Source organism: Manis javanica, chromosome 7, assembly GCF_040802235.1.
Source record: "Manis javanica isolate MJ-LG chromosome 7, MJ_LKY, whole genome shotgun sequence".
In the NCBI taxonomy this organism is placed as follows: Eukaryota; Metazoa; Chordata; class Mammalia; order Pholidota; family Manidae; genus Manis; species Manis javanica.
In genome coordinates, this window is record NC_133162.1 from 72625705 (window position 1) to 72639799 (window position 14095).

At 51.8% G+C, this 14095-nt stretch overlaps 1 protein-coding gene across 2 annotated transcripts; it reads right to left on the minus strand.

Moving 5' to 3' along the window:
* Positions 1-762: 762 nt before the first annotated feature.
* Positions 763-13865, minus strand: LOC108409237 (synaptotagmin-15-like). 2 transcript variants are annotated; one of them, XM_017679694.3, is made up of 8 exons: positions 12216-13865; positions 11112-11295; positions 10435-10574; positions 9108-9403; positions 7447-7617; positions 6758-6878; positions 5814-6020; positions 763-4975 (listed from the first exon to the last, which is right to left on the minus strand). In XM_017679694.3, the coding sequence occupies exons 1-8, from the start codon at positions 12430-12432 to the stop codon at positions 4833-4835; spliced, it is 1479 nt and encodes a 492-aa protein (XP_017535183.3). In that variant the 5' UTR covers positions 12433-13865; the 3' UTR covers positions 763-4832. The 2 variants fall into 2 exon arrangements, with proteins under 2 accessions (XP_017535183.3, XP_017535184.3); XM_017679695.3 differs by having other exon boundaries at positions 5814-5993; positions 12216-13863.
* Positions 13866-14095: the final 230 nt, after the last annotated feature.

Genomic DNA, 14095 nt, shown 5'->3' on the forward strand with positions numbered 1-14095 from the left:
AATACAACAAAGTACATAAGAATCCTATGGGAAATGGTGGAAAGATATAACATATTTGTAACTGGACTTTCAAAAGAAGAGGAGAGGGAGAATGGACCAGAAGCCATATTTGAAGAAATACAGGCTGAGAACCTTTCAAAATTGATGAAGCTTTGTGACCCCCCCAAGCAGGATAAATAAAAAGAAAACCATACTCAAACTTCTGAAAACCAAAGACAAAGACAAAATATTAAAAGAAGCCAAGTGTTGGGGGGTAGGCAAGGGGAGGGATACATTACTTTCAAAGGAGAAGCAATAGCAGTGATGACTCCCTTGTCATAGAAATGATGGAAGGGAGAAGACAATATCTTTTTTAACTGCTGAAAGAAAGGAAAATGTCAACTTAAAATTCTATTTCCACAAAAATACCCTTTAAAATTGTATTTAAAATAGATGTTTCTATTCAAAAACAGAAACTTTGCTTCCAGCAGATTTGCACAAAAAGAAACACTGAAGAGAGTTCTTCAGGTAGAAAGAAAATGATCTCAGAATCCCAGAAGTGCAGGAAAGAATAAAAAAGGAAAAGAAAGATTAAATATGTGGGTGAATATAAATAAATATTATCTGAACATAACAATAATGTCCTGTTAGGTGGAAATTATATGTGGTATTAAAATGAATAATATCAATAACCAAAAAAAAAAAATAGAATGGAAGTGTTGCCAGAGATGGGTCCTTGGTCTCATTGTGAGAAAGAATTCAAGAATGGATGCAGAAGGGCCATTGAGCATTAAGAGTTTATTTGGAAAATAAAATTCAGAAAAAGAAAAGATTACATGCCTGAGAGTTGGGGTGCAGGCAGACCCCAGAGGTGGCTGTGTTGGGGGAACTATAGGGAGCCTCTTATATGAAGGGAGATGAATATTAGGTTTCAGAGGGGACAGGTGGAGTCTTCCTGGAGTTTGCGCTGCCTCCACCCTCATGTTGGGCAGAGGAATTTTTTACTATATTTGGTCCCCATCAGAACTGTCATGGCATGCAGGAGGTGTGATTTTTACTATGCTAATGATGGAGGGGCATGATTTTTACCATGGTGATGAATTTTGGGGTAAAATTTGGGTCAGTTTCTCCTCCATGTTGGATCTAGCCAGTTTTGGCCATTCTATTACTTACAACTTACTCCACATTCCATGGAAACAGCTTACACAGAATTTGTAGAACATAAGCAAGCCATCTAGCCAGTTGTAAACACTGGCTGAAGTACCGCTTCCTCTTCCCTGCTCACATCTGGCTATCTATCTATCATTTAATATCAGAGCATTGTCTTGGAAGTGATAAAAAGCAAAATTTCTATTAGACTATAATATACAATAGATATGTTGTAATCTCTAGTGAAACCACTAAAGGAATAGTAGCAGACTGTGTAAGTAGCAATGAGTGGGTGGGAGGAGATGAAATTTTTAAAAAATGTATTAATCCAGAAGAAGGCAACAAAGGAGAGGAAAATAAACATAATAGGTAGGACAAATGGAACAGATTGTAACATGGTATACATGGACGCAACTCTATCAGTAATTACATCTATTGTAAAAGAACTAAATACACAGAAGAGAGGGTGACTGACTTGATTTTAAAAAACTATATTTAAGAGATACAACAATAATATAAGACTATGAGTAAGTTGAGGAAATATAGGGAAAATGGGGAAAAAAAAGGCCATTATGAGTGGTAGAGCCATTTCACAATGATAAAGGGTTCAGTCCACCAGGAAAATATCAATTTTAATTGAGTATGAACCTAATACTCCACTGCTCTAGTGGGGGAGGCTGATAATGGGGGAGGCTATGAATGGGTGGGACAGGGGCTGTTATGAAAAATCTCTGAACATTCCCCTAATTTTGCTGTGAATGTAAAACTGCTCTACAAAAGTAACGTTGTAATCATTAATGATTTTAAATATGATGTTGACATATAAGGATATTAAAAAGCAATAAAAAAGTAATAGCAAATACATCTAAATTTTAAATAAACAAGTCCAAGTATTATATATATATACATACACACATAGACAAACACCACTGGTTTCTATTACAAGAATGTAGGTTTTCTTTGACATTCAAAAGTCAATCAATATAATTAATCACATTAGAAGAATAAAGGATAAAAGTCTGATTATCTCGAAAGATGCAGAGAAGTATTAGATAAAATTTAACACTGTGATTAAAAAAAACTTTTAACAAATTGAGACTACATGATCATGAGTACATTGAAAGTCCTATAGCAAGCATCAAACTAAATAGTCAATAGTGAAAACTTCTCCCCTAAGATGAGAATGAGAAATGGATATTCACCATCACTCTTTGTAGCCAGCATTCTGCTAAAGGCCCTAGCCAGTGCAATTTGTATATCAATCTTGCTTCCTTGCTGAACTTGTTTTTTAGCTGTAATAGTTTTTTGTGGATTCCTTCGGATTTTCTATATACAAGACCATGTCATCTGCAAATATAATGTTACTTCTTCCTTTACAATCTGATGTATTTCGTTTTTCTTGCCCAATTACCCAACCACTGCAATTTGGCATGAGACAAAGAAGGCATACAGATTGGAGGAAGAAATAAAACTGTCATTCACAGAGATCATGACTGTAAAGAAAATACAAAGAATCTAAAGATAAACTATTACAATTTAAGTGACTTTAGCAAGGCCACTCATAGATATAAATGAACAAAGATCAATAGAATCTTATATACTAGTAACAAATATAAAACACCTAGAATAAATCTAATGAAAGATGTGCAAGAACACTCTCCTGAAAACCAAGAAACAGTTTTCTTGCAGCAGACCTAAAGGAACAGGAGGATATACCATGTTAATGGACTGAAGATTCAATGTTGTAAAAATAACACACGGACCCAAAGTGGGTCTATATACTCAGTGAAAATCTACTCAAACTCTAGCACTTTTTGGTGTGGAAACTGACAAGCTGATTCTCAAATATTTAAGGAAATGTAAAGGATTTTGTCCTGCTGAAGTCACCTTGCAGACAAGATTGAGACAACCCAAGCCAGCTCTCTCTGGTCCATGGGAGCACTTGTGTATTTTTTGCCCTGACCATTTCTGTAGACAGGGGTCAGCCCAAAAGAGCAATAGCCCCTACTTCCTCTCCATCAGAGCAGAGAGCCTGCCAGTCACTTGACATTGAGATTTTTCAGCTGTGAGTTGGGCATACCAGTCCACTCAATCCTGCAAAGGTGATACTTCCAAGTGGCCCTGAAAAGGCCACTAATAAGCATGAACGTCCCCTTGAAATGTGGGGGTGGTTGGCACCTGTTGTCTCAGGACCTCAGGTGAAAAGGAAACAGTTCCATTTTAGTAGCCTGCAATACAAACATGCAGAGAACTCCTATTATGTGTGTGCTATGACACTATTAGGCATTACAAGAGTGTGGACTATGTTGAAAATGTGCACCTGAAATAACTGAGAAAAAGCAAACATGGGATATTCTGTCTGTACAAACCACTGCCAGGTAAAGCCTATATTTGTGCATTGAGACTGGAAGTGAAATAAGTCAAGAGACACACAAACCAAGTGAAACAGGTACTAGTTTCCTTTGCTGAAGTTGTTTGACTGCAGAAAAAGTTGTTTCACTAAGAAAAGAGCAGGTTTAAAGTTTTGTTCTAGTTATACAATAACAATATGTTGTCTCTACAAGTTCAACAGCATTTGGGTGAAAATAGAAATTGCCTGTTAAGTGACAGTGACAAGCACAATAACTGCTCATTATGGTGAGTACTTTACTGGGAGTTGAGGACAGTGGTTTGTGGAAACTCCATCTTAATGAATTTTATAGACACCTAACTCACAATACTTATGATGAAATGGCTAGGTTTATAGGAAAAGCTTTCAGCCCTATGGGCTATGCTCAGCCACATACTTTCATTTCCTGCCCAAAGCGAGAGCTCCAGGATCTGAACACTGTTAACCAAGACACAGAAACCAGCGCTGAACACCTGTAAGACCAGGGGTGTGGGGTTTTGGACTCTTGTGGAGTGAGCAATGGGCAGGACTTGCCATGATGTGGGCCAGGATGGGACACAGCCCCAGGGGGAGGGAGCAGTGTGGTGAGGTCCTCCTCAGCAGGCCCAGGGTGGGGACACCAAGGACCTGGCCACCACCTGGTATCTGGGCGGGCTTCTCACAGCATTCTCCCACAGATCCTGACACCAGAAGTTGTGATCCCTGAGCTGGGGGCATTCTGTGACTGCTCCAACCTACATGGGAACCCAACTCTCAGATTGAGCTGTGTATTGTGAACCAACTTACATAAGGGCTTGGACATCCCCTGCTCCCTACTATTTCCCCAAGAGCAGTTTATTTTCTCCATTAGGCAGAACACAGAGAAACTACAGCTGAAAAACAGCAGAGGGTTTGCATCAACACATTGGCATTCCGAGATGGCGGAACCAAGTGTACCGGGAACTTCCATTCAGCATGCGTAGCTGTGCTGTCACCAAATGGAAAACCCCCCAGTGCCTGAGATTCCAGTCCAGGTGGTGACCACGTTTACTCCAGGCCATGACGGCCAAGGGCCCAGATTCTAAGTCCAGGCTGCCCCATGGGTGAAGGAGGACAGAATGAGTCAGGAGGGTCTCTCTGGTGGGCGAATAGTGACCAGCAACTGGCCACACTGCTGTCCCAGGTGGGGGCGTTCTTGCCCCCCTTCCCTTCTGCACATCAGCACCCACATTCCCTTGGCTCCGGCTGGCCTGGCAGCCCAGTGAGATGCTGGATGAAGCGTCACACATGGCTGTGGGGAGAGAGGGCTGCTGAACAGGCCCGAGGGCCCGGCGAGTCAGGGCTCGGTGGTGCGGCAGAGCGCATGCCAGCGCTTCACCAACTCCTTGGGCTTGTTGAGCATCTCGTTCCAGTGTGCCAGCTGCTTGCCTCGGGCATACATGTAGGGGCCCACCACCACCCTGCCCAGCTGGTGGCTCTCTGTGGGGAGGGAAACGACATTATTCTCTGAGCACACAGACGGCATCTCCTCAGCCACACCCTTCTCTCAAAGGAAGAAGTGAGTCCCCTCCCTTGTTAAGCAGGAGCTGACAGCCCCCAGGGGGCCCTGACTTCACTCTGGAGCTGGAGGCGGAGGGGAAGCCCAGGTGAAGAGCCTGCCCTGGGGCCACCCACTCTGCCCTCACCCTCCTAGTGGGTCCTCCTAAGCCTGCCTTCTGTTGAAGAGCTGAGGGAGGAAGGGGCCGCCTTGGAGAGAAGCCCCCTTCCAGCAACCCATCCCAACATCAGAGGGAGCATTCAACAATTTTGTTTCACCACCAGCTGTGGTGGGAAAGGGTCTTAAGCTCTGGCCCATGACACCACCCAGCCTGATAGCTCAGCTGGCTCAGTGGCAGGGAACTCTGGGGTGGGGGGCAGTGTGGGTAACTCCACTCTGTCATCCACCCTGAACCCCACTCAGGACCCCAAAGGCTTGTCTAGAAGACACGAGGTGATGCAGGGCACACAACAACCCATAGCATCAGGTCACTTGGCTGGTGGCAGGCGGCCATGCTGCCTCCCCAACTGTCTGGTGTTTTGCCGCAGGAGGAGGGAGTGGGGGCCATCCTTTAACCTCTTTCTAGGGTGCCATGGACAGTTAAACTGGGATAAAGCTGGATGTGAATCCCAGCTTTCCTGCCAGCAAGCTCTGCATCCTTGAGCAAGTATCTCAGCCTCTCTCAGGTTCGTTTCCTTAGGCAGAGAACAGAAACCTCCCTGGAGGGTCCTGAACACATTGCAGTGCTTCCTTTGCCCCGGGGGAGGGGAGCATCCTTACTGTCCCCTTCGGCACTCTGCAGCACGGTGAGGCTGAGACTGGCAGTGTCCAGCTCTGTGGGGCAAGCCTGGAAGCTGAAGGTCTCACTGTACACAGGGTTGGCGGAGCCCAGCACAGCGGAAGTCTTCTTGCACTTGACAAACTTGTTGTGGTTCATCAGAGACACTCTGACAGACACACCTGTGGTGAAGCAGTACAAACTGCGGGCTGGGAAGGGTGGGAAGGGGCTCAGGATCTGGCCTGCAGAGGTCGTGCTGCGGGGGCACATGCCTGCCCCAGGTGCCAAGGCCCCCTTACTCTCAGCTGCTGCAGCTGGAGGCATTACAAGCGGAAACAGGGTTGACCAGTGTACTGCTTCAGGGCTGAGGCAAAGCTCAGCTCCCTTCCTCTTCCTTCCTCTCTGCCTCTTGAACCACCTGCGGCTCTGCTGGCCCTTGTTTACCGGGGCCTGGCACCACACGGCTATGCTCCCCATCAAGGGTGAAGACCCTCACTTCTGGGTGCTGAGTCCCCTTAACTTCTCCTTCAAAGGCCAAGCTTTTGGGGGTGGGCTTACATGGGTTTTGGATCTGCTGTGGAAGGTCTAATGCCAGCTTGCTTATAGTGACCCAGCTGACACACAGGTGGCAGAGGGGCCCACATAAGTGGGATGTGTGGAGTGAGCCTGAGTGGGGGCTGTGGTTTTGGGAGGCTGGAGGAAGCCCACCACCTGTGGGCCTGTGATCCTCTTCTAGTCCTGCCAGCATCAGGCCCTGAGGTGGGGGGAGCCCTCCAGGAAATGGCTTCTCTGGCCCAAGCTGTCCACAGTGGGAGGGCAAGGTTCAGGTGATGGTGAGCACACATGTGCCCTTATGAAGCAGAAGCTGGGTGGCCAGGGGGAGGGTGAGCCTCCAGCCTCAGGCAGGAGCTCTCAGGACAGGAACCGCCCAGGAAGAGAAACTCACTGACAAAACTCAGGTCCTCCTGGAGCCGGAGGCCCTTAGCGCGCAGCACGACCACGGTCAGGCGGTGCAGGCAGTCGTTGTAGCTGAGGCAGAACTGGAGGTCACCAAACTCTGATGGAGGCTGGAGAGGCCGAAGGCAAAGCAGCCTGTCACCCTGCCAGGTGCTGGAGGAGCTGCACTGCCTTCCTCCTGGCCGGCAGTCAGGCTGTCTGTGACACCCTCATTCCTCCTGTAAGCTCACCAACCATTGTACAGACTGGGGAAACTGAGGTCTACACAGTGGAGGGGGCTTGCTGAAGGTCACACAGGCATGAGAACCAGGTTGAGGGATTCCAAAGTCTATTCTGAGCTGTGTGGGTTCTCTTGGGGGAAAGGGAACAGGGGGTATTTTCCTTCGCTGGCCCATTTGGGGTGTCACCTTTCACAGCTGTCTGATCGGGATGGAAATTTAAAGGAAATTTTCAAGCTGCTCCAGGTAATCTGACCTCTAGGGCTAAAGAACCTCAGGGTCCCCCCCTTCCCAGGGGTGGCTCCATCCTTTGTCCCATGCCATGCAGCTCTGGGCTGGGGCTGCCACCTGAGTGTGGGAGTGGTGAGCAGTATGCTGAGAGCTAACGGCAGCCAACAGGTGCTGGGCCACACATGCTGACTGCTCACATTGGCATCTGTCTGGTGAGCTTGACCTTTACCTCCAAGCTCTCAGCCTCCAGGTCTCTCCAGATGATGCGCCGGCAGTCACCCTCTAGGGTTTCGTCCTTCAGGGGGAAAAACACCTGGCCCAGGAGCTGGTGCTTCCTCTGCCTGTCCACGTGATACACGGAGAACCTCAGCACCCTCTGAGTGATGCTCTTGCTGGATACCTGGGGGAGATGAGGGCCCAGGAGGGGGTTCGATGGGGTGCAAGGGATGGGAGGGGGTAGCATGCTGCTCTGGACACAGGAGCTTTGAGGGTTGTCTCAACAGTGACCTATGCACCCCAAACCTAGGTATTCTCAGGGGACCCTTCACAGAAGTGGGACCAGGACCTCCAAGGTGGGGAGTAGCATGTACCAAGCCACCCACATAGAATGTGGTCTGAAGACTAGCAGCATCCATGCACCCTGGACCTCATTAGAAATGCAGAGCTGTGGACCCTTCTTCAGGCCTAACAAGTAGAATCTATCATTTAACAGGACCACCAAATGCCTTGCCTGCACATGAGTGTGGCAGGCCCTCCACTGGAGTCTGGGGAATCCGAGCTGGGCACCCCACCTCTCCTCTTACGGAGACTCAGTCTCCTCACCTGTAAAATGGGATAATGGTTCTTATTCCCTGTGCTGTAAAACCACAACCACAGTGTCTGAACTATGGCAGATAGTTAATTAATATTGATTTTCTTCTCTTCCTCTTTTCCTTCCCCATTCCCCTTAAAGCACAGACAGGCCAGGATCAGGTTGGTGCAAGGACAGGGTGGGGAAGTGATGAGTAAAGAAAAATAAGTTTGTGAGCATGACGTGTGGCTGTGCTGGTCACCAAGTCAGCTGCATGCCTTGGATCTTAATGTCCCAAAGTTCACCTGTGAATTCTCACAGCCTTGGTACCAACAGTCTGGCCAGGGCTGGGCCTCCTGCCACCCCTCTTCTCAGTTGTCAGCCCCCGAAGAAGGCAAGAATCAGGGCTATGGCCTAAGATTTCACTCTTGCTGGATGCTGACTGGCCCCTCCTTAACTTGCCGGCCAGCCTGCTGCACAGCTCTTGAAAATGTTTGTTCAAGGCCTCTAGGTAGCTCTTGAAGACTAGCTTCCCCGAAGGGCCCCCAGTCATCTGCCGAAGCTCCCAGGCCCCAGTGAGCTTGGCTCAGCGCCCTGGCTCCTTCAGACCAGGGCCAGCCCATGCACAGCGCAGCCAAAGCACCAGCTGCCACGGAAGGCTCTCGGGTTCTGTGCTGGCCTCTGACCGGAGAGGCGAGTGCTGGCCGCACTCCAAGGGGCCACCACTTTCCTTGGGTAACCTTGCCAGAAACCCCGTAATATTCCAGGGCTTTGAGGTGCTTCCTCCTAGCCCTATGGGCCAGATTCTGGCATTCAGTACGTGATCCAAGAATGTGCTTTCTCTTCCTCCCTTCCAGGCAACCTGGACACAAGAAGCCTAGCCATCTGCCCCTACACTCCTCTAGGCTCTCCTTTATCCCCACCATGAGGGGTCAGGGCTCTTGTAGGCCGTAACCATGCAGGCTGGATAAAGCAAGCTGGTGGCACCAGGGCCCCTGGCCCAGCAGGGCCCTGGCTAGCACAGGAGGCCAGGGCTCTCCTATACAATGTCTCTCAGGAGGCCTAAGGGCACCAGACCCTGCCTACTCCGGAGGCTGTACCTGGAAGATGAAGTGTTCATCAAACTGTGGGTTGGCAGTTTTGCGTTTGATCCTGGACTGGAGGAAGCGCCTTTCATCGGGCAGCAGGTGGAGCTTCACCAGGGGGCTGCAGGTCTCTGAGGGGGCTTGCAGCCTCTGAGCCTTGATCAAGTCTACCAACAGCCGCTCGGCCTCCTGCTGGTATTCCACTGAGAACCACAGCCGCCCCAGGCAGCCCTCAGGGAAGTCGGTCTCACTGTTGTCCTCCAGGAACTTGTACAGCTCTGGGTTGATGGTCCCCACTATGCATGCATCTCCTACAACACAGGGGCTGGGATATCTGGCAGGCCAGGGGAAGGTAGGGCATAGGGAACAGCAAGTTCTGGGCTTCACTGCACCCCTTTCCTGGCCCATACCTTCTTGGCTGAGCCTCCACCAGGCAGTTCACTGGCTTCTCCTGAACACAGCCACCCTAGTCCCTTCTCCAGACTGAACACAGCCCCTATTTCTAGTGCAGTTCCTCCAAGAAGCCTTCTTGGCACAAATGATTGCATGTCCAGGCCTGCCTCTGCCCTGGGGCCCCTAGCATAGTCCACAAAATTCATTCAACCCCTGCCCCCTGTGCCCAGCACCTGGCTTGGCCCCTGTCCATGGTGTCCAGGGGATGTCTCAGTGACAACATATTGTCTCCTTTTTTCCCCTTCAAATTAAAGGGCCCTGGCTGATAACTGGGTGGTTCCTGGGAAGGTCTCCTGGGAGGTCTTCAGAGCCAAGAGGTGGGCAGAAAGTTATATTCTTTGCCTCGGCCAACCCAACATCCTGGAGCAGGACTCAGCACAGGTTCTGTGCCCCGGCAAACAGGGCCCCAGTCCCAGATCTGTTGCTTACTGCTTATACAGAGGTGTGGTGAGGTCTAACTCCAAAATGGCACATGAGGCCACATCTGGGCAAGGCTGGGGTACAGAAGGCACTTGATAAACCCAAGTACCTGGAAAGAGTGGTCACTGGGCAAATTTTTCGAAGGGAAATCAGAAGGCTCTGCCCAGAGTTCTAGACCCCCAGGTGAGATGGCTTTTGCACGGAGATCCAGCAGAGCTCACTAGCAGCACCCTTCCCCAGAAGGCACAGGGAGTCTGTCTCTGTGTCACTCCTGGGTTCTAACCCAAGCAGATAGGGTTGCTGCCCAAATTCTGCCCCCGGAAGGCCAGTGGTGGGAAGGGGCGTGGCTTTCCCAGGCATCACAGTCCTGGTGGTCTCTTTCCCAGAGCAGGTGGCCCTGGTGACTGGGGGCATTGTTGAGAGGCTGTTGGTCCAGGCTGTGTCAGTGATGTGGGGCAGGAACACTCACCAAGGCTGCCACTGGGGGTGTAGGGTGGGAGCTCTGGGGCTGGGCAGGCATCCTGTGGGGCCTGAGCCCACTCTCTGCTGTTCATAAGCACCCAGTCTTGGTCTTGGTAGGAAGGGGGCACCACAAATGGCACACTCGGCCTGTGCAGAGGCAGAGAGATGACATATAGGTGGCCACTGAAAGGTGTGGCTTCAGATGCTCAGCTCATAGGGGTAAAGTGCCAGAGGCTGGAGGAGCAAATGCCAGCAGGACCCAGGAGGAGGCATCAGAACCATTCTCTGAGCCCACACAAGGACAAGGACACACACACACACACACACACACACACACACACACACACACACACACAGCACCAAACCTTTGTCTGCCCCCAGCCAGTAAGGAGCTGGAGAAAGAGCACAGCCCCTGGAGTCAGTTAGGTGGGTTCAAATGCTTGTTCTGCTAGATACCACTTGTTCTATATGGAGCCATTATGTCCTCTGAACCTCAGTTTTCTTATCTGGACAATGGGTTTTATAATACCTGCCTCAGAGCTTGTGATTCTAGGGTTTCTTTGTGGTGACAGCACAGAGGTGGTGCTCCATAAACAGACCTTGCGCACTCCACTCCAGAGGAAGTTCCATAAGGAGGGCCCTAAGCCTGGCCAGGAGCTTGTGTGGCCCCATATCCAGCCTCACCTGCTTGACTGGGTCCTGGCACATGGTGTGTAGAGTTTGCACCCCTGTCCGCTGGAGGCAGCTGTGGTCCCCGGCAGCTCCTTATAGGCGAACACAGCACAAATCCTCTTCCAGAGACAGCAGCTCACCCCGATCAACAACAGCAGCCCCGCAATGATGCCCCCAATCACCAGGGCCACCTGCTCTGGGGGCAGAGACCACCAGGATTGTGAGGCCTGGGGAAAGCCACTCCTCTTCATGCCACTTGGCTCAGACCCCAGGGGTGACACAAAAGCAGACTTCCCTTGTCTGCTAGGGAGGGGTGCTGCCGGCTAGCCAAATTTCCTGGGGTCCTAGCACTCTGGGCAGAGGCTTCTGGTTTCCCTTGGAAAGCAGCTGGCCCTGGACTTGGGATTCTGGCTGAAATGAACAGTTCTCTTAACAGAACCTCTCTTTCCCTGGGCTCCTGTTCAGGGTTGAGGGTGAGTCTGGGTATGGCATCGTGTACTTAAGGAAAGCTGAGGACGGGATGATGCCTTCGTTTGCATTCAGAGCCTGATCCTTTGGGGTCCTGGAACCTTTTGTGGGCTGGACTCATGCTTGAATTCTGTAACATTCTCTAAAACGCCTCCCACATTCCCTCCAAACTCTATGGGGAGTCGGTTGGATAAGGTGGAGGGGAGTGTAGCTGAGTGGTGGTGTACTGGGTGTGAGAAACTGAGACACAGGGACCCTTTGCTGTGGGCACCTGCGCCCCCCACATTTGCCGGGACCTGGGAGGCTCCACTCCCGCTGAACGCTAGCTGAGAGCGCTGAGACGCTCCCTCCCGCTGGGCAAAGAGGGTGCCTCCTTCGGGTCACGTGCGGATGCATAATTTCCCGGGCTCTGGGGTCTAGACTTAGTGGGGTGGTGAGAAGGCGGGCCCCCACCGCTCCGGACCCTCAGTTGTCGTGAGGAGCGGGCCTTACCCTCCACTCCAGCCCCGCAGCCTCCACGGAGCCACGGGCAGGAGGGGCAGGGACTGCGCCCCAGCGGGGGCCAGCGGGCGGAAGAAAATGCTCCAAAGGATGGCTGAGGGGCAGGGCGCCACGCTGGGGGCGAGGGTGGGAGGCGAGGACACTTACCCGTCATGGGGCTGCTCCGGTCAGCAGTCGGGGCGCGGGCCGTTGTTTGTTTTCGCAGGTCTCCGCGTCTGTCCGCGCCTACAGCCCTCCCGGGGCAGGCTTTTAAAGCCTGGCGCAGGGCCGTCGGGCAAGCGCAGGGGGCGGTCCCACGTCGTGTCCGGCCCTGCAGCGACAGACGGCGGGGGCAAGGACCCAGCGCCCAGAGGCTGCAGCTCATCCAGGGAAGGGCGCCAGCGCAGCCTGAGCTCCCGGAAAACGCAAGGCTCAGGCCCTGGCGGGGCGCCCGGGCCCCCCTGCGGCTGCGGTAGGGTGGGCTACGAGGGCCACCGGCTTCCAAGGGCAGAGCTGCCTCTCGGCCCGCGCACCTGACCTTCACACCTGGCAGCCTTGGCGCGGGACGTGCCCATCTGAGAAGGTGCCTCTACCTTCCGCAGATCCTCCGCTGGCTGAGGCTGCGGCCTCCAGGCCCAGCCCTTACCCGTGCTCCAGGGGGCCTTCTCGGATCCCAGGGCGGGCGAGTCTCCGCCCCCTGCCCCGGGCCAGAGCTACCTGCCTAACCACTTGGGCGTGCCGTGCGGCGCTCAAGTTTACTCATTCACCAGCTCAGGGGGACAAAATAAGGAGGAGTTGGAGAGCACGGATTCTGCAGCCAGACCACCCGGTTTCCAGCTCTGGCTCCCCACTCGCTAGCTCTGGGATTTGGGACAATTTACTTACGCACTCTGGGTTCACTTTTCGTTAACTTATGAAAGAGAGACGACGGCTTATAACGATGACTGGCGGACTGACACCAGTGCGGAGAGCTCGCAACGCATGCCAGCCACTACTATGGTGATTATTTGACTCAGGGCGGCGTTGCCAGGGTTCCTTTAGCACTCGCAGCCCCTATTATTGTAGTGATTATTATTTATCAGACCGCAGGGGCTGTGCCAATCGAGGCTAGGAACGCAGCCTTGATGGACGACGTGCTCAGGTATGGGCCCTCCTGGACTTCTGCCGGCTACTGATACGTGCCCCATCTGGGGATGCACACCCTCCTGGCATCTGCACAGCGTCCCTGAGAGGGGCTCCAGTGGGCACGAGTGAGACATCGAAGCATCTGTAAATAGTGAGGAAAAGGAATGTGTGTGTGTGGAGGTGGGGGAAGGGAGGATTAATAGTTTTATGGCCTTGAGGACTGTGTCCAAAGACCTGAGGCTGGGTATGGCTCCCACTCCCTCATGGCAACTGTGCGTATTGTAAGACAGAGGAGGTGGGGTGGACCGGATGGAGAGCCCCTCACCCCGTAAGTGTTCCTGAGGCTCCGTCCTGCCTGAACCCTGTTTGACCTAAGGCAGGATGGGTGGCGAACCGGGGCCCCTCGCACTTCATAGGGGCAGTCTGGGAGCCTCTGGCTGCGGTGTGCAGAGGAAGCATGTCCACTCTCCTTCTGGGGTCCTGATGGGTGTGAGGTGGTAAGGAGTGAAACCCCACCTGCGGAGTGGAGCCTCTCTCTCCACCTGGCTCCCTGCTTGGAGTCTCAGGTGTAAGATAAATTTTAGCTGAAATAAGCAAGCGAAGAGCGGCAACAAAGGGCCAGGTAGTTTATTTGAGTGCCACTCCTGGGTGATGATCCGCAGTTTGGGTATTACAGGCCAGGGAAGTCACACCTGGTCAGCGAGGTGGGGGCTTATAAGGGATTAGGAGGGGGAGGAGTGGGCAAGCTATCCTAGGGGGTGTGGAGAGGTATGATTGGCTAAAGGAGACATAATAGACAACTAGAAACTTTTTTTCCTTCCAAGAGGGAGGAAGATGACATCCGGGTCTTAGTTGGCACATCAGAAGGATGGAATTCAGGAAGAGCTGTCCCCTTTCCGTATAAGGCACGGACCTTGGGGTCT